This window comes from Aspergillus uvarum, assembly GCF_003184745.1.
Source record: "Aspergillus uvarum CBS 121591 unplaced genomic scaffold BO82scaffold_35, whole genome shotgun sequence".
NCBI classification, from domain to species: Eukaryota; Fungi; Ascomycota; class Eurotiomycetes; order Eurotiales; family Aspergillaceae; genus Aspergillus; species Aspergillus uvarum.
Window position 1 is genome coordinate 135,622 of NW_020291332.1, and position 19,960 is coordinate 155,581.

The following is a 19,960-nucleotide window of genomic DNA, read 5'->3' on the forward strand; positions in this document are numbered from 1 at the left end:
CTGACTCAGTCCAATCCTGCTTGCTGTCTACTTGCCAGGTGCCATTAAGCAAATTCTGCACCGTCGTTTACCTCGATAGAAGATCGTGGCTTGCTGCTCTATCTCGATCCGATTGCATCGGCTGTGCGTCGTGCGAGTTACACAAATATGAAGCGACAGCGGTTGCGTCCAGACAGTGACCTCTACGTAGTCCCTGATCGACTGCTCTTTCTCTCGCGCCATCCCCACTGCGTCTCCGTGTTCATGATTTGTCTCCGCGGAGACTTGACTCCCGTCCGGAGCGGCCCATACATGTCCACTGTGACCCAGACCTTATACCTTCTTTTCCCCGACGGCCGAGTAACAGCTTCGCGCTACGTACATAGCACATCCTCATAGTTCATGGTAGTCTATCCTCCAACTGCCCCAGCAGTGTGCATCTGGTGTCCCTCTATCCACATTCGCCATCTACGGGAAACGCCGAATCCCTAGTAGGCTTCGCGTAGAATTTCCCCGTTCGTCGGAGGGTGGTGGTTGGCCACTTGGGACAAGAGCGTTGGAGATCTTTATACGTAATATGAAGAGAGCCAACGTACTACATCCCACGTACTTACCCAGTGATCATTCTACAGTGCCATACATGCACGTCGGAATTGTAACTCATATGATCGGACTGCCTCGGTGAGCCACGAGGAGCGACTTCCTAAATGGGCACGTCATTCGCGGCACTGGGCACTGGGCGATGGGCAGGCATCGCAGCTTCCGCGAAGGCTTACTATATGTTCTCTCTGCCACATTGTCCTTGTCTCGGCCTTAAGGAAGCGCAAAGCGCTATAGCACCTCGGCATCATTTCTCACATCCGTATTTCAGAGCAGCAATGCTTCAAACTAATCATGGTTAAAGGTCTATCATGTTGGATCCGCACTCAGGACTCGTGAAAAAAGACTTCGCGCCTTCGCTGCAACTGACAGGGTGAAAGCTTATTCCACAACTATCGCCGCGACCACAACCACGACTCTATACTCACTCCGTCCCTTGCTCTCGTAGCATGCAGCATTCTCAGACCCGCAACTGCGAATTGTACACCGGCCACCGACCTGCTTGGTCGTATCATGCAGTGAGTCAATTGCTCTAGACCATTCCCCTTCCCAGCCAGTCGATGCGCAAGAATGCTGACGTACTTCCGTGTCCTAGACCGGCGACCGAGCGTCGAAACTCACCGCGGGGCAAACGTACCGGTTCCAGAATGCGGGGAAGGCTTGATGATACTACTAGCACATAATATTTGTGTTCTGGAAGTTTGTTCTGGAAGTTTGTTCTGGAAGTTTGTTCTGGAGGTTCTAGCAAACAAGTCCCGCCAGGGCTTATTTGTCTGTTCGACAACTTGAGCTTGCCACGAAGCCACCCAAATATCAACACAAACCCGTTTGAAATTTGTTACTTCGAATTGTAACTAGCATGGGCCTTTCGTGCTTATCAGGATGGTGAACAGCAGTCGACCAAGTCACATCAATTTTGCACACAAAGCAGGATTGGACCAGAAGAGGTTCTGTCCGCCGGGCAACAAGACTAAAGAGACTATGTGAAGCAACGAAGCAAAGAAGTAGCGGAACAGCCTCGATCTTGAATCTAATCAGCATACTACGATTCCAGGGACATGAATAGGGGTATGGTCTGAGGGGTTTTTGCATTGCTATGAGGGTGTTCTCGCATCGGAAAGAAGCGTTGTGCCGTCCGGGACGGAATTTGGAGGCGCCGACTTGCCGAGCGAGCCTCGACAATCTCCTCCAGCATGGGACGGCATTAATAATCCCTGCCAAAAAGGACCTCCCAACTGTCACCAGATTAATGAAAAATTCGAGTCAACACCTTTGATCACCTCCTTTCGGTGTCTACTGTCGCTGGTGCAGATCTCATTATCTGGATTGTCTTTGGCCATAACGAAATTGTCCTTGTGCCGCTGCAACACAGTTCAACTGGGCAAATAAGCATTACACATCTCGACCCGATCCTCCTGCACTAAACGGAAGCCGGGTAGCTAAGAGCCTAAGGCTCGATCCCTCCCGCGTAGCGCTCTCATCACTCTTTCCCGTTTGCCGTTCACTCAACCTCTTTTCTCCTGTATATTTTGCCTGATAGGGCTGGGCTGGTGTTGTCTATCCGGCCGCTAAAATCTTTTTTCATTCTTCTTCAGCTTGGTCCTGCTTGTTGCTATTGGATGAGCGATGCTTACTCCGCTGCTTTATTGCACATGATCACGCTCCGTTGTCGTCAGCCTATAAGGTGATCCACCAGGCCATTTGAGTATGGGCCCGTTCGAATCTATGGTGATAGTAGCCGATTGCTCTGTCTAGACACACGCCATGCAGAGTCTGGATCTGAGTACCGATCACTCGTCCTCCTGGCGCGTCCAAACTAGTCCTCTCCTTCCAAGAAATACAGGCTCCAGCGGTGGGCAGGACCTGGACAGCCGGAGGCGGAATCCACTGGTAAGCAATCTGTCCTCTTGGTTTTGCAATACAATAGAGCACGTCAGTAAACGTTCAATGCAGGCATGTGAAACATGCTACAAGAGAAAGATCAAATGCGAAGTCGAAGGGTCTAGCAATGCTTGCATCCAATGTATGCGCCGCAATATACCATGCAAATTCACCACAAGAAAAGAAAAAAGAGAGTCATTGAAAAGGTAAGTCTTTCTACCACCCTGACTACTCTCGAAGCCGCACTAAAAATTGGCTAGGACACAGTATGTGAGAACACTAGAAGAACGAGTCAAGAGGACAGAGTCTCTGCTTCGAGCCGCTGGTTTGTTCGCCGAAGAGCTGTCACTTGAGGATGAGTATCTGAGCGAAGAGGGAGATGATTGTGATCGTGATTTGGACTCCGATGACGATCTCATTTCCCCCTACTTTAGTCCTCGTGCTGGCGTCAGTAGACGCAATTCCGAACCGTCGGCTCTAGATGCTTCTAGCGATTTGCCAGACGCACAGCCTCATCCGTCGAATGACAAGGGAAAGTTACAAGCTGCACCGGAATCTCCCAAGGGTGGAAACCGTGCAATTCCCAAGCCCGGCCAGCCCCATGCCCCTCTTTTCGTCCTGGACAATAGAGAAGAATATAGGTACTATGGTACGAACTGTTCTCCCATTTGCGGCGCTTCTTTCCACAAACCTCGACTGACTTCGATTCAAGGACGGTCCTCTTCAATGTCTATTCTCTCACGAGAAGGCCTTGAATGGATTAAGAGAAAGACCGGTGAAACAAAGCTTGTGAATGTCATATTTTCTGACTCAACTCGAGATAGTCCTTGGGATTATTGGCGGCCAGACGTCTTCCATGATATCTTCACCTCGGAAGTGTTCAAGCCGCTGCCTCCCCGAGCAGAGGTCTTTGCGTTGTTGCGCGATTATTTTCGCACGGTAAATCGTTTGTTCCCGCTGTATCATGAAGCGACGTTTATGCGCTTGGTTGAGTGGCAGTACACGCAGCAGACGTGTGATGATGCCGCTCGATGGGCTAGTATTAACATCCTGCTGTCTCTGGCCTATGAATATCGGTTTTCCAACTGCCAGAAATCCGAGAAGGACAGGGAGAGAGCTTGGCTCTACTACAAGAACGCTATGTCAGTCTTTGTAGAGCTGTCGTTAAGGAGAACCGACCTCCTTAGCATACAGGCTCTTTTGGGCATGGCCCTTTTTCTCCGAGGAAATTCTGGAACCCAGTCCTCCTTGCCGATAATTACGGCTGCCGTGCAAGCCTGTCACCGCATGGGACTACACCGCAATATCGCGAGACCACATCTCTCTCCCACCGAGCAAGAGCAAAGACGCAGAGTGTTCTGGGTTGCCTATATACTTGACCAAAGGTGCGTCCCCTCATTATAGTCATCTCAGAAAATAGGCTGAACAATCTTCTGACATGCGTTCTCTTTCTAGCACATGTATACGCGCAGGAAGTAGTCCCATCCAGAATCATGAGGACTTCGACGTGGACTTTCCGGCAGACAACACAGACGATGCATTCGTGACGTCGTCACATAATTCTTTCTTCCGCCAGCTTTGTAAGATCACAGTGATCAAAAGTCGCATGTACAGCAAACTCTACTCTACGAAGGCTCTGGAGCACAAGTCTCCTGCAGTCATCTTCCAAGGTATCCGAGAACTACACTCGGAACTTGAAGAATGGAAGAGCGCTAATCCGTTCGAGTGTCGCCTGAAGAAAAGAGGAACAGGCCAGGACTTCTTGCTTGGATTCGCCTCCGCCGGCCTGCAATTTGTTTACTATAACACAATGCTCATGATACATCGACTCCCGGTGTTACTTCATTTCGGGTGTATGGATCACATTGCAAGAGGACATCCTATGGATGACTACGGCTTGATTCTTAGCGAAGCCACTGTCTCTTCAGAGATCTGTGTACAGGCCGCACGGGATACTTTGAAATTAGTCAACAACCTGCCATGGGGCGACATTGCATGGATCTGGTAAGGTATGCCCGAGCCGAGGTCTTCCGTATATGCTAATGTTCAGTAGGTCTCTTCTGTATTACGTGTTCCTTGCAGTAATGAACATCTTCGTCAATATTCTGAAGAACCCTCAGCATCCTAAAGCCAAAGAAGACCTCCAATCTCTCACCATGGCCGCGACCTTCTTCGCAACACTTATTCCAGGCGATGGACCGGGCCACTATGCTCGGTTTATGACTAAAATGAGTGCCAATTTCGAGCGACTCGCTCGCAATCTTGTCGAACGAGACGTCAAAGTCCTGAAACCCGGTGACATGAAAAGCAATTCACCCGAGACAAACAAGGATGAGGACCGTACAGCATCACGAACCGCTGCGGATCAGACTGGTTATTCACGCCATCGACAACCCGGCCTTGCTTCTCAATCACGGACCAGTCTTCCCACGTCTACCCCGACCTCTCCTACCTCATCTGCCGCTCACAAGAATACACACAACATTGCTCCCAACATCGAAGGTCTGCCTCAAATCAACTCCTCCGGTTACGTTGTTCCCGACAGTTTCAGTCCCGCCCCTAACCCAGAAACTTACCCCACATCCCCGCCTCCTCTTACCACAACATATTCCCAACGGCCACAAGCACAGTCTCATAGTCAATCGGCTACGCCGGTTCCCCTGCGCCCCAGCGACGCTCCCTCCCAGCAGCAGCAACCTTTCGGTATAAGCGGCTTCGACGCCGGCTTCTTTCCCGTCTCGGTCAACAGCGACAATTTTCACTTCGGCCAGCCAGGTCTGTGGCAAATCCCTCTGACAGCTGATTGGGAGCTGTCGCCCCAGGCACTGAACGGCATCTTTAGCTTCGACCTGAATTATCCCATTCCGGACGCATCGCACTCGCAACCGATGGCCGACCTCGGCAGCAACGTGAGCATGGACGCACCACCGCCGTCCCAGTTCGGCACTCCGAATTTAGGTGGACAGCAGGCAATGGGTCCAATACCCATGGACCTGGGCCTACCACCATACGCGCCCAACATGGTGCCACCACCAAGAAGTGGCGGATCTCAAGGCCAGGCCCCCGTGTCTGACGATGCAGCAGCAGCAGCAGCAGCACAAGCCATGCAGGCGAATGCAATGTGGATGAACGGTCCGTTCTCCGGGCCATATCCATTCCCGATGTAGATCAGACGCAGACTAGTCTGCTGTCACGTGCACATACGCAGCAGGCCGAATAAGCGCTCCTTTGCCAAATAACATACCATACCCTCCTAATGCTTTCAGATATGAAACAGACATGACGAATTCACGAATCTCCAGTACTCTTCACATCCTATTCCTGTACTCATACTGTCATCATCCAATGCATGGAATTTGGAAACCCTCCACATATACAGCACATAACCATACCTCGGACTGTTGCATGCATGTACATGGATAGTAGATAGGCAATAGTGGATTCTTGTTGTTGGACATGCTATTCACCGCACTGATGCTTTTCAGTAAAAAGAGAATTGAAAATATATCAAACCGCACCTACTACACCAAAGAATTCCTGAGCGCCCCAAACCAAACACCTATTTGGAACTCCCCTGCACACTCCTCCTTAAATTATCAACATGAAGGGAATCAGAACCTGTGGAAAGTGAGAGTTTAGAAACAACCCCGAAACGTAAAACCAACAACCTCCAGTCTCACAATGCCTACGACCTTCAACCATTTATAACACAGCAACACTTCCGCATTCTCCTCACCGTTCAGAACCACAGCACATGACGTCTGAAGTTCAAAACACTGTGCCGGTCAACTTGCGCACCGCCGTCCTCCAGACACCCCGACCGAGTGGCATTTTGCCCTCGGACGCGGCCCCGGACCCGGAGAGACCTTTGTTCAGGATACTGCGCATCTCCGTCTCGGACAAGCCCTTGCTCTGGGCAGTGAATCCGTACACCTTGCTGGCGAGGACGTCGGTCTGGAGATCCAGCTGCCCAAGTGCCCTTGCACCCGCGCCGTCCTGTGGAGGAGGGAGGATGCGGGTGCGGACGGCGAAGTCGACGTCGATGCGGCAGTTCGACAGGGAGGAAGAGGAAGAAGAAGAAGGCGGGACGGGGTTGAGGAGGGTACAGCGGGCGCGGAGGGAAGGGCCGGGAGTAGGCGTCTTTTTGGCGTTGGCGGAGTCGTTGCCCTCGAGGAGTTTGAGCTTGGTGACGCCGCAGAATTCGAGGAGGCGGGCTTCTTCTTCGAGCTGGAGGGTCAGGTCCCATGCTTGGGCGATGAACCGGAGAAGGTGTCTTGGGGCGGTGCAGGATTGCGGGATGGAGGTGAGGTGGATTTGGAGGGATTTCAGGACGAGGAGGTTGATAGCGGACAGGTGCGGAGTGGTGGAAGGGGTGGTGGAAGGGGTGGGTTTCGGCGTGATGGTAGTGGTGGTGGGGGCGTATTTGAGCGTGATGGGTGCGTTGGTGGCCTGGTCGTTGGGAGTGGTGGAGGGGTTGTTGTTGTTGATGAGGAAGGACGCAGGGTGGAAGGTGAGTTGCAGCTGGTGTCGGTAGGACATGGTCACTGCTGGGCCGGCTGGGGTGGAACCGTCCGATGCGGTGGCAGATACGATGCTCCAGCCGGTTTGGCGCTCAATGTTGCGGACTGAATCTTTCAGTTCGCTGATCTCTTGCGCGTTCCAGCCGCGACATTCCGCCTTGACTCGTTCGGCTTCCTGGATCTGAGCCATATACTCGGCTTTGACCTCGGTGCCGGTTTCGACGATGTTGGTCTTATCCTCGAGTTCAGCCTGCATCTCCTGTAGGAGCTTCTTTTTCTGCGCGATCTCGTCCTCGACGCCCGCAAGCTTTTCCCGTGCGCTACGCAGCTCATCTTGGTCACAGTTCTCAAGCTCGTCTGCTAGTTGCTGCAGTGTCGTGGCTTCCGCCTCGAGAGAAGAGTGTTTTTCGATGAGAGCGGGTACTGTACCGCTCAGAAGGGCCTCATGCTGAGCAAGAAGTTCATCATCTGCTTTCATCTCTTGCACGTGACGGTTGAGGCCATCTCGAAGACCCTCCAATAGTTTCATGCGCCACTCATACCATGTAGCCTTACTGAGTAGGCGAGCATGAGTCTTCACATTCCGGAATTGATTGTCCATCAGCAAGCGGATGTCCGGTGGAGCGGTCATATATTCGCGGAAAAGTGGCGGATTATCAGCGAGAGTCTCGGTCTCAATAGACCGGATCACCTGTCTGCCTTCATTTATATACGACTTCAACTCTCGACAAGACTAGAAAGATGTCAGTGGTGCAGTAATACTAAGCCTGAGAAGAACTTACATGCTGAAACAACTCAAGCATAGGCACGGTGCAGAAGCCGGCAGCCACGCACTCTTCGAAACTCGCGGGACTTCTAGCCTCGTTCTCGCTAGAAAGTCGAAGATTTCGTTTCCGGGCGCTGTCTGGGGCAGTAGTATGCCTTCTTTTCGTGGTTGTGAGTTCCATGAAGTGGATGTTGGTCATGTTGAGGAATTCCTGCAACTGTATAGGCTCGACCTCCGAGCCAGCATCTTCTACAGGCGCATCTTGCACCTCGGTTGATTCTGAGATGGATGCTATATCGGAGTTATCTTTAACGGGACTCGTGGTAGCACTGATGATCTTGGAGGTCTGTGTTGGCGTTGACATAGATTTGAGGGGAGACTGTGCACCAATGGTCTTAAGTGGAGACTGGAATCCTCGTCCAAAAGTGTCACTGTTGGTCGAATGAGCTGGGAGCTTGAACTTCTTCACTGGGCTGCTAGTCTCGCGGCCTCGTAAGCGCTTTGGCGTGTGATCAGAATCCGCATCGAGGTCCAAATCCAACTCGACTGGTCTTTTACCCAGCAGGCCACGGGCGGCCCCGACATGCAAGCTCTTTCTACCACGAAGCTTATTCTTCTTGGGTGTCAGGCTCGAAATCATGTCCTTCAAGCTTGCGGTGGGATCCCTGTCGTTCAGTTTTGGGGGTGAGATGAAGCCATCTTCTCTGTTCACCTCCTCTTCGCGTTCACGATCGACTTCCTCCTGAAGCTTCACGGGATCTTCAAAGCGTACACCCTGTTTTGACTGCTCTTGAGGAACAAATTCGGGTGCTTCTTCACCAATAGACCGGCGCTTATCCAGCATAGCAGCGACTCGGGGTGATCCAAGCCCCTCTTTGTCGATCCCGAGACCCGAGGACCGCCTCTTCCCATGGGGTTGCAATACAAAAAGAGGGGCCGATTTTCCATTGACGCTCTCCCCAAACAGACTCTTGCGCCTGGGAGATGTATTGCTTGCAGGTTCTTGTAATTCTGACTGGGACAGCTTCTGTGGTGATGCATGTTTTGCACCTGCATCTCTGGAAGGGGTCGTTTTTTGTGTATTCGAGGATGCACTGAGTGTCGGCGTGGATGGATTGGGAGGAGAGACCATATCCTTCGGTGGAGATACCTGTGGGGTATGTGGAGTGGGTGTAGTAGGCGCCGGATGGGTCAAGCTTTGCCTCGTTCGTCGGGCCCGTACACTTGCCAGGCTAGGGCTTCCACTTTCTGATGCCACAGCTGCAACATGAAACGATACTGGTGATTTGGAAGCAGACTCGACTTGCGACTTAGCTGGCGACTTCGCTAGTGATTTGGCTGGCGACTTGGAAGGCGACTTGGAAGGTGACTTGGAAGGTGATTTGGTTGGCGACTTAGCAGGTGACTTAGTAGGAGACTGCCGTACGGTCTCTTGAAAAGGCGAACTACCCAGTTGAGCCGGCTCGGGTTCCGGGGTCACTCGGTCTTCATCCGGTTCCTGTGGCCCTTGCTCTTTTTCTGCCTCTGGTTCTAGAATCTTTCCAACAGCAGCGGTCATATCCATGCCTGCGGTTTGGTCGTCATCTTCGGCTGCAATGCTCTCCTGAGTACCAGGAATAATGCCACCGATGGCCCCAGTAATCTCCATATCCATACCATCATCCATCTCATTCCCGTTCTCCCATCCAGAGAAAACTCGGTCGTCCTCCCCTGATGTGAAGGCTTCTTGTTGATCATCATCGTCGTTCTCATCCGCATAGTTGGCGACGTCAAGACTGTTCAAAAGGCCTCCAACAACGGAGGTGAATTCCATAGTCATCTCTTCATCTCCGTTTGTACTTTCCGCCCCTATGGACTTCGCGGGAGAAACTGGCTGTGCAATACCTCCCACGACATTAGTGAATTCCATGGTCTGTTCTTCATAATTAGTCTCCTCGCTAAGAGACTTGCGGCGCACTTCACTCCTGCGTCGACTCGCTTGACTGGGGAGAATTCGGCCAATTGCATTGGTGACCTCCATGCTAAGGTCCTCATCCATAACATCATCCTCATCTTCCGCAGCCGGGGGAGCATCGAGCATTGGTTCAGAAGGCGGAGCATTCTCCTGATCATACTGAGCGCTGATATCCGCCCAGTCGAAACTCTCACGTTGGCCCTTTTTGATCCAAGGCTGGAAAGCACCTGTGATCTCCTGGTCTGCGATCTCCATAGACATGTCTCCATCATCGTCCTCAAAATCACGAGTTCCAGCTTCTCTAGCCGCTTGCCGCAAAGCTTCGTTCAAGCGCGCGCTGCCAGTGGTAGCATCGGAACCATCAGAATGAACTGAGGCTGGAGAATGAACTGACATGTCGTCCAAGCTCATTGCCGTGCTTTCTCCGTCGAATCCAGAAGTCGATGAATTGTCGTCATCGTCATCATCGTCTCTCTGTAGTCCAAGATCTTCAGTCCCGTCGGCTGAACTTCCGCTGAAAGGGCTTGAGAACATCTCCTGCGACGAGCCCATTTCATCGTAGCTTCCATTGGTTGACTGGGTTTGGAGTTGCTGCAAGTCTGGATACTGCACGGGCGAGAAGCCGGCATCTGACTCTACGTATGGATCGGGGGAGGGTCGCGGTTCGGCTTGTTCGGCTTGCTGGACTTGGGGAGCAGGGGTTTGGTTTCCAGCTCCGGTTAATGATGAAGCGCGCCGTGTCGAATTGGCAGCAGATGATGAAGTCGAGTCGTCGGGTATTTCCACCACGTTCCAAGTGTGCAATGTGGCTTCGGGGGCGAATGAGACACGGCGATTTGCTGTGATAGTGGGTAAGCGACGTATAGGCTGCGCATGAATCAAGGTGACAAACCCATTGACTTTCGACGTGCCTCCCTCTTCTCAAGGATCATCTTCCGCTCCCGCTCCCGCTGCTCCTTTTCTTCCTTTTCTCTTGCGGCGGCCATCTCATCTCGAATGGATGCAGCGTTGAAGCTGTCAAAAGGGTTGGATCGGTCATCGGAATAATTCGAAGCGGGCGCAGGAGTATCAAGATCGATTAAGAGGCCTTCATTGCTCTGAGTGTTAATTTCATTGCTGATGCTCGGCTGCGATCCACGGGCCGGCGTCCGTTTGCGTGTCTCTTCAAATGTAGGAATAGTGCGCACGGGCGACACGGGAACTGTTGGTTTGAGAATGGACTTCAAGGGAAAGGCTGCTGTGGACTACGCGACAACAAATAATGACTCTGTAAGCAAGATACAGGTGGTGAATCAGGGATAAGGGGGCACGAAGTACCTTGCGGCGATTGCCGTTAGAGTCCTGAAGCGCATCTAGACCACCAGGGCCTAAGCTTTTGCTACGAGACTTTTTATCTCTACCCATGGGTCTAGGGCGTCCATCAAGGGGTTGAGAGGAGCTGATATCCGTCGTCGCATTTTCTTGGTCGAGCGTCGAGGTCAGTCTCGACCGCGGGATATGAGCAAGAGAGCGACGGGCTCGCGGGCGGAGAGACCCCGCGGAGTCACTTCTGGACGCCATGGATTCACGCTGGAGCGGACATAGATTGGAGGGAAATGAAGATCAGGTATTTGTCGTATGCAGATCCGTTTGGGATCAGAAATGCAAGATCATAATTCTGTTGGATGTTACAATAAGGATGGTTGTATGGTTGTCGCTGGTTCAGTTATCGTCCGGTGTTGCGGGCAAGGCAACTCACTGAAAGCAACAAACAACAAACCAAAAGTCCACCGCTTTCCTCTTAATCTTGCTCCGGCGGGCGCGTCTCCCGGCCAGGCCGCTCATGTGATCGAGCGGATGTAAACAAACCAAAAACGGAAAGCCCTAGCCGAGTCCCAAAGAGTACTAGCGCCGCCATCGCACACTCACACGGCGAATATCCGCCATCTTGAATAAATCTTCTCCATCATCGCCGTCGACCACCGCACGCCCCGACACCCCCCCTTCGCGACAACCCAGCTCGACTTCGCTTCCTCGTCGGACTGAACATATCGCAAAAATGGCCACCGAGTTGACCGTCCAGTCGGAACGTGCGTTCCAGAAGCAGCCTCACATCTTCGTCAACCCCAAGACCATTGCGAAGAGCAAGAAGGTTGCCTCCGGCCGCAGATGGTACAAGGATGTCGGTCTGGGTTTCCGTACCCCCAAGACCGCCATTGAGGGCAACTACATCGGTATGCACGACCTACATGAAACATCTGCGGGGTGATCAGATTTCGATTTTTGCGGCAAAGGAGGGGGGTATTTTCAGGGTCCTTGAAGATGAGAATTGCCGCCAGGGATTTGACAATCGGCAGCGCAACACATACGATTATGGTCACGACACGACGGTTCGGCGCAAGAGAAGGGAATTTGGCTTGCAAACTGCGGAAGGATTGATATCGTGGACCGTCGACAATGGAGCGCTTGACGAGATTTTTAAAGATCTGGACATTCTCATCTTCAAGGGCTTGGGAAACCTTCTCCAGACACTGCAGGAACGGAGGAAGAGAGCAACAGGTCGCTAACATCAAACAGACAAGAAGTGCCCCTTCACCGGTCTGGTCTCCATCCGTGGTCGTATCCTGACCGGCCGTGTCGTCTCCACCAAGATGCACCGCACCATTGTCATCCGCCGTGAATACCTCCACTACGTCCCCAAGTACAACCGTTACGAGAAGCGTCACAAGAACCTTGCTGCCCACGTTTCTCCCGCTTTCCGTGTTGAGGAGGGTGACTGGGTTACCGTCGGCCAGTGCCGTCCTCTTTCCAAGACTGTACGTTGCCTCGAATCCGTCACAATATTTCCTGGGATCCGTCAGGGGTAGTATGGCTTCGTCCTTATCAACCGATGGGATGCGACAAAGCCACTTCAATGCTTTTGAGAAGCCCAGGACCAATCTATTCCGCGCATCATCTAACATTTTGACCCACAGGTCCGCTTCAACGTCCTCCGTGTCCTTCCCCGCACCGGTAAGGCCGTCAAGGCTTTCAGCAAGTTCTAAGCGTGTCGATGAGGAAGTGTTTTCGAGAGGAAAATAACCTAGGGCTGCGGCGTGACTGGATATACAATGGATTAGTTTAACGGGTTGGGATTGTTTCACGATTTCATGTCCCAGGTACCCTTGAGAAAGAATATCCAATGAAAAAATTCTTTTGATTCTCCTTAATGGCAGTCCACCGTGCAACACGCTTGGGTACGGCTTGGGCCTGTCCCTAGGTCCTACTTGAATACTACACGGCTTGAGCATTGAATTGTGAGGTGCATTCTTCAAAATCTATCTACAAACTTTTCTGGACGAGAAACGGAGTTAGGGTGGATTGTCCACGATCAATGGTCATCTCAAAAGTGTGCTTTAGCAGCATAAGTACAGCCAAACAACAGCTTCTTGTGTTACATTCATTCAAACTCTTTTCTTCCACCACCTTGACATCGGGGCATAAAGTTCTCAAATAGGCATTTCCCACCCATACCTAGTACTCCGAGCACACGCACATCATCCGCCCTCAAATGCAAACAAATGCAAACATCTCGTAGACGAAATCAATGTCACTCAACACATCTGGGTGGCTTCTTCCCAATCATCTTCCCCTTCCTCGGACTGCCAGATGAGTCCACAACATGCATAATGAGAGTACACGGAAGTAAGCCATCGAGTAGCATCAACCTAGGATCATCCTCTGGTGCGCTCTGTCCAGAGCAAACTGGTATTGCCAGTCAATGTTTTCTGTGATATGGTTTCTCTTCATACTTGACTCTGTGTCTTCCATGTTGTCGCACATGGCCGCGATAACGGAATCTGGAGCAACCAGATCCGACTCCTTAGACACGAGCGAGACGCAACTATCCGCATCGGAGCTTTCAAACCGTCTCCTCGCAGCAGATACATCTCTTGGTGGGTGCCCTTTCACCTGACGCGAGAGTACATCCTGCTGGGCGGTCCATCGACCAGTATATGCGTTCCATGTCCTGATGGCTGGGTACGAGCGGCGGTTTCGGCGTGGCCATTTGACAATCACATCATCGTCGTCATCTTCTTCTTCTTCTTCGGTCTCTTCCTCGTCGTGGATGCGAGGTGTATTCGATCGGAGGATGTCGGAATTACACAGCACGTAAGAGATGTCGTCAGCATCGCTGTGTCGTTCGTCTTGATCGAATGGGCCATGAAGAGGACGAGTCTCGTTCTGGTCCCCATAGCAAGGTGGCGAAGAAGGATAGCTACTACACTGGGTTTCGACGTGCATTATTTCGTCATTGGCCTCGGTCTGTTCATGACTGTGAGACACATGAGAGCCACGCCGGACGAAGACATAACTAAAATCGTCTGTAGAGGCCGGGCTTTGCTCATTGTCTTCATCCTCGCTGCGTCCGGCCTCAGTGACCGATTCGTCGTCGCCGTCGCCGTCGTCTTCGTCATCATCATCATCATCATCATCATCGTCTGAGATAGCATAGACCTCCGGATGCTGGTGTTCATCTGCAGTCATCGGAGTCTCAGCCGAAAGACCGTATCCTGCACGTATACCCTCGTAAAATGCTTCCCCGGGATTGTCTGGCCTTCGAAGACGCCAGGAATAGAACATGCCTCGTCCGATCTCACCACTATACTCAAATCGAACTTGAAGTAAAGAAAGGAGCTTCCCAATGAGTTTGCCAGATGTACGGTCGGAATAATGCCCTTGCTCTGAAAGCGCAGTATGCAACGCCTTTCGATTGCGCTCATACGACGCAATGGTGTCGAGTTGAAGGAGTTCAGCAATATCACCGTGCTCATTTGCAATCTGTTCCAAAGTGCTGGCTTTGAAGGAACAGACTATGTTAGAGGAGGGGACTTTTCCCCAGATTAAAAACTCCCCGGCGCCGTTGTAGGTGCTCTTTCCTACCCGGACTTTGTGCAGCCAACACAAATTCCTGGCTGAGTACACGAAGTCAAGCCCCTTGGTGTCAATGACGGAGATGAGAGCACCTTCTTTGTTTCGTATGGCTCGGTGCACTGGTGAGAGCATTGACTTGCACGTCGAGATGAACGGGGATGGAACCTCCGCTATATGGACATGCTTCCGAAAATAGTCCTGGAACTTGTCCGGCCGTATTGTGTTCGGTGAGAAGTACTGGTCCCAATCCTCGAAGAGACCCGCAACCAAGATGTTTCTCGTGTTGATGCCCTGGGAGTCGACATTCGACCACCGATACAGTACTGGCGGTATGTAGTTTCCTTTCGCTCTTGGATTTCCTCGTGTGTTTGTGATCTGAATGCCTCTTCATTAGTCTTCTCCTGAATCAGCGGTCTTGCAAATCAAAATTACCTGTACGATGCGCTCCTGGACGCACCAGAAACACACCTTGTCCCCGTACTTGCAAAGGGCCCTGTCCCCATGCATAGAGACATTGGCCGGTAGCTCTTCGATCTCATCTGTGATATACTCATCAATGACTTCATCGACTCCCTCAGTATCCACCGCCATGTCTGTGTCATCTTGTGCTTGTGTCTGGCTCTAAAATCACATATCAGTGCCAATTCCATACATGCAAAGAGGCTTAGACTCACCGAGGTCCTGCGACTGAGAGTGCGCATTGCACGTTCGTATGTAGCAGCATCAACAGGATCTACCGTGCTCTCCCTGAGGTGTATGTGCAAGGATCTCAGAGTTCTGCGGATGGTCGCCACGAAAGGCGCCCACCGTCCCTCCTTATCGAAGGGAGACAGATGAACGTCAACCCAGTCCGGGAGCACTCTTGACTTTAAGTGGTGCCATTGGCCGCGAAGTCTTTCTTTGGGAGCACCATTTCTGAAGCCTGCGTTTCTCAAATCGTCATGATAGACGGCGTCGAACACCGCCTTGTAAGCGTTGATATCCCGGTCCCAGAATCGGTACAAACAGCAAAGAAACTTCCTTTTCTCCGAATCCCAGCTAATCAGAGGCTCCATTGCGGTGAAGCTTAGTCCTCCTGATAAGGCCATCTGGGCCAGTTGAGGTCAGGGATAGTACACCGTGAGCAATGAGTGGGAAACGCTGGGGACTGAGGGACACGGAGTGCGCGGCAAAAGAGGATAGGAGCAACACGTTTGAGTGAGAGGTTGAAAACTCACTGTGAAGCCCTCGACAGATTGGGCGATCTACATCTGTGGAGTATATTGAGTAAATGTCACTTGAGCAGTACCTTTGGCCTCCCTAGGCAAGCGCTGAGACTGGAAGTGGGTGGGACCATGTTTTACTCATAACTCACTTTGTGTTACTAGCCCTTAGCACAGGGTATGAAACACCAAAAAGAAAGAAGAGGTCTATTTGATATACCAAAGAAATCGAATTTCAGGGTAGATCTGCTTTCATTTGCTGCGTCTTGCCCTTTGTTATGAAGCGGACAATGAACTATATAAATGCCACGGTACCCGAGCATAGTAATGACCTATCACTTTTGACCAATTCAGTGGGCTGAGACTCAAAGCGCGATGAAAAGTCTAGAACGACATCCTGGCTAAGAATTCAAGACTCGAAGTTATTGTAGTTCATATAAGGAAGCTGTCAAACTCCCTTGAAGGGGCTGCAAGCAGCATGTGACGTGCAGCAAGCATACCAAAGGCTTTGTCAAGGCATCCAATCCATGATCGAACCGGCCGAACCCGCACTAGGCAGTTCTCAGCCTAAGGCGACCAAGCGCAGCTCCACTCCACCGCAACGCCCGGTCATCATCCCCGACGGGCCTCAAAGCTCCCTCTTCCACTTTCAGCCGGGATTCTTCTTTCCTCCCCTCTTTCTCCTCCCCCCCCCCCCCGCGCTTGTCTGCATTCTTTCTCTCCAGTTCTCCCACACGCCCCCGCTGTCTCTCCGGGCTTGAGTCCGATAGGGTTTTCGCTTCGACCCGATCGTACCGATTGCCATCTGAGATTCCTTTCCGTCCCCACTTCGTCACCGACAGACCGCGTTAGGCATCATCATCAAGAAAGGCTCCCCAGTATGGCTACTTGAGTGATCATGATTATTCTTAGCATTGGCGTGGATAGATCAATTGGAACTCGACTCTTATAGACACCTGATACAACTACCTCCAACCACTCCAGTCCTTGCTGCCCCCCCATATTTCGACATCGAAGCTACGGTGCCGCCCCTGATTCTTATCTCCGCTCCACTGCCATCGCAACCCTCAACTCCTATTCTTCAACATGTCTCATAACTTCGAGAAGTCGGTGAAGGGGGCTACCAAGGTCAAGGTCAGTCAAGGGACGACGATGTCTGCCCTGAGGTGATCTGCGCAGATGCTAATGGCAGTGCTTCTCTCGACAGCTCGCCGCCCCTAAATCCAAGTACATCGAACATATCCTGGTCGCGACGCATACAGGCGAAGCAGGTGTTGCAGAGATTTTCCGGACCTTGCAGCTCCGTCTCCGCGACTCAACATGGACTATCGTCTTCAAGGCCCTAATTGTGATTCACCTTATGATCAGGGAGGGTCAATTGGACACCACGTTGCAACACATGGCAGAGAACCCCCAAAAGTTGGCAATCAGTGGATACTCGGAAGGTAAGCAGCTAGATCGCTTCGAATGGGAGAATGAGGGTCGCTAAATTTTAGGCTTGGGTGTAGTCCAGTCGCAAGGCCATAACATCCGGAGATATTCCGAGTATCTCCTGGCGCGCGCAAAGGCCTTCGAGTCAACCAAGACCGACTACGTGCGAAGCGGCCAAGGCCGGATGAAGCGACTGACGGTCGAGAAAGGCCTTTTGAGAGAAACCGAGATTGTTCAAAGACAGATCCGAGCATTGCTCAGATGTGACGTGTGTTACCTATAAAATTTGTCGCAATCGTGAAATTACGACTGACCAGGCTTCAGCTTTTAACGGACGATGTTGAGAACGAAATCTCCCTGACCGCGTTTCGTCTGCTCACGTTGGATCTGCTGACCCTATACTCGGTAATGAACGAGGGAACGATAAATGTCCTCGGTAAGTGTCTCTTATTGCCATTGGGTCGCACAATCCTTACATAACCTCCGATTAGAACACTACTTTGAGATGTCACGTCCCGACAGTGAACGTGCGCTGGAGATCTATAAAACATTTACTCAGCAGACGGAAGAAGTGGTCAAGTTTCTCGGCGTAGCTCGGCATTTCCAATCCGCGACGCGTCTGGAAATACCTAAGCTGAAGCATGCTTCTACTGATCTGACTCGACTTCTTGAGGACGACTTGAATGATCCCGACTTCAATCTCCGCCGCCGCGAGTACCTTGCTCGTAAACAGGGCAAGAGTGTTGGCGCACCATCCTCTGTGCCCAAGAATTCCACCGGTGATCACGCCGTCAACCACGCACCCTCTCCTTCGGCTCGGCCGCAGACACAACCCAACCCGCAAGCTCAAGCGAAATCGAACCCGGTAGATTTGATCGACTTCTTCGACTCGATCGAGCAAAATCAGCAGCCGATGGCACAGCAAAACGCGTACCAGCAGCAGCCGCAGGCCATGCAGTTCCAACAAGCCGGTTTCCAACCACAGCAGCAGCCATTCTACGCACAGCAGACCGGCTTTCCACAACAGCCGATGCAACAACAACAACAACAACCACAGCCGACAGGTTTTGGCCAACAGTCATCGCCATTTGGGCCTCAATTCATTTCGCAGAATCCTCAGCAATTCAACCAACCGCAAGTTCCACAGCCTCTCCAGCCCGACCACACTGGGGCTGGCTTTGGTGGCTACTCAGCGCAGCCCCAAAACTATGGTTACCAACCTAACCTGGCTCCGATCCCGCAAAACGACGTTACTGCATTCCCGCCGCAGCAACAGCAACCGGCGCCGGGGACTCAACCACACCTCCTGCAGCCCCAGTCCACCAACCCGTTCAGACAGTCGATGTTGATGAGCACGCCGACCGGATCGGCCGCCCCACTTGACCGCCAGAACACCAACCCGTTCGCGCGGCGGCTTTCGACAGCGAACCCGCAATTCAACACCGGTGCTCTTGAGGCGTTCGCCCCAGCACAGGCGCAACCACAGGCTCAAGTGCAACAGGCAGCGCCGCTTCAAGCGCAGCGCACGGGAACCAATCCTTTTGCCCGCAGCTCCTCCGTACCACCCCAGCAATCGCCGGGGCTACAGCCTCCCACGGCAGCACCTCTCCGGCCAAACCCCACGGGAAGCACCAATCCATTCCGCCAAAGTGCCTTTGTGAACCAACAAACCGGTCAGGGGTGGCAAGTTGGTGGCCAGCAAGGCACAATGGGGGGACTGGAGCAACTGGACACGGTCCCCATCTTCCCGCGACCGGGTATGTAGATATGTGATGGTTGGGGAGAGATACTTTGTAGATGAAAAGGTTTCCGTCGCTGCTGCTTGCGGATGGCGGACCTAATAGTTGTCTTGTGTGTCGGTAGTGCCGTTCGTTGTCGACCCTACTAACCACTACCCCTTGGCTCACTTAATACTTGTCATTATTAACTGCTTCGATGCATTTGACATTCTGTTTTACTCCCCTGCCCTACGTACGCACGGGCTTGCGCATGGTGAGCTCGCAGCGCGGGCGCGACCGCTTCAATTTGATCCTGTATTGATACCTACTTAGTTATGCCGAGCAGTATTAGCGTTCAGGAAAACATATAAATCAACGTGTATATTGCGATTGTGTTCCCGACTGTGCAAAACGTGCTTTGTTATGAGGAGACTGCGACCTGGAATCGGGTATGGAAAAGAGTGAACTATTGCTTCCATCTCTCGAGCAAAGCATCCAGAGCCCTCCACCACCATTCCCCGATACGCAGCTATACATCCGGAAAACATGCACCCGGTAAGCCGACTCAACGTACGGAGTCCATACAGACAGAAAAGTTATTCTTAGTAAGGTAGTTTAGTTACTCGTACATAGTTTCCCCCCACCTCTCGAGCCTAGACTACCATCAAGACTGCTTGCTAACATAGCAAGGAAATTTCCACTACCTAGTAGCAACCAGCAAGACCCAAGAATTAAGGAGCAACCAAATCAGACTCCCGGATGGCAGAGGTGGAGGGAGGTGCGCCCAGCCCCCGGCCCAGCGCTCAGCCCCAGCTCGACGTACTCGTAACTTGTAGATTGATTTTGATTCGACTAAAAGACTCTAGTCTAGAGTCCAGAGAGTGTCGAGAAAAAAACTCCGTAATTGTGGACCGGCCGTTCCCAGCCAGAATCGGCTCGTTCCGCTCGGGAAGAAAATCGGGATATTTTGGTTTATACACTATGTAAGAGAATGGGAGGATTTAGGGACATAAAAC

At 52.0% G+C, this 19,960-nt stretch overlaps 5 protein-coding genes across 5 annotated transcripts; 3 read left to right on the forward strand and 2 right to left on the reverse strand.

The window, feature by feature from the left end:
• Positions 1–2,343: 2,343 nt before the first annotated feature.
• BO82DRAFT_375456 (transcription factor domain-containing protein) lies at positions 2,344–5,627 on the forward strand (the record flags this gene model as incomplete). The annotated part of the gene is made up of 5 exons (XM_025637480.1): positions 2,344–2,666; positions 2,721–3,109; positions 3,173–3,845; positions 3,916–4,464; positions 4,514–5,627. 5 exons carry the CDS (start codon positions 2,344–2,346, stop codon positions 5,625–5,627), a joined length of 3,048 nt encoding a protein of 1,015 aa, XP_025490826.1.
• A 323-nt stretch (positions 5,628–5,950) lies between these two features.
• On the reverse strand, positions 5,951–11,401 carry BO82DRAFT_384281 (kinetochore-microtubule binding complex subunit SPC105). The gene is made up of 4 exons (XM_025638092.1): positions 11,018–11,401; positions 10,593–10,944; positions 7,763–10,539; positions 5,951–7,713 (listed from the first exon to the last, which is right to left on the reverse strand). Exons 1-4 carry the CDS (start codon positions 11,258–11,260, stop codon positions 6,229–6,231), a joined length of 4,857 nt encoding a protein of 1,618 aa, XP_025490827.1. The 5' UTR covers positions 11,261–11,401; the 3' UTR covers positions 5,951–6,228.
• A 303-nt stretch (positions 11,402–11,704) lies between these two features.
• On the forward strand, positions 11,705–12,728 carry BO82DRAFT_355342 (40S ribosomal protein uS17). Its single transcript, XM_025635426.1, has 3 exons — positions 11,705–11,913; positions 12,257–12,495; positions 12,655–12,728. The coding sequence occupies exons 1-3, from the start codon at positions 11,739–11,741 to the stop codon at positions 12,721–12,723; spliced, it is 483 nt and encodes a 160-aa protein (XP_025490828.1). The 5' UTR covers positions 11,705–11,738; the 3' UTR covers positions 12,724–12,728.
• A 1,499-nt stretch (positions 12,729–14,227) lies between these two features.
• BO82DRAFT_270963 (uncharacterized protein) lies at positions 14,228–15,681 on the reverse strand (the record flags this gene model as incomplete). Its single annotated transcript, XM_025630981.1, has 3 exons — positions 14,228–14,968; positions 15,032–15,132; positions 15,300–15,681. Coding segments are annotated over 3 exons (1,224 nt in total), but the record flags the coding sequence as incomplete, so codon positions are not given.
• Positions 15,682–16,494: 813 nt separating this feature from the next.
• BO82DRAFT_355343 (ENTH domain protein) lies at positions 16,495–19,304 on the forward strand. Its single transcript, XM_025635427.1, has 5 exons — positions 16,495–16,929; positions 17,003–17,240; positions 17,304–17,494; positions 17,551–17,662; positions 17,718–19,304. Exons 1-5 carry the CDS (start codon positions 16,882–16,884, stop codon positions 18,989–18,991), a joined length of 1,863 nt encoding a protein of 620 aa, XP_025490830.1. The 5' UTR covers positions 16,495–16,881; the 3' UTR covers positions 18,992–19,304.
• Positions 19,305–19,960: the final 656 nt, after the last annotated feature.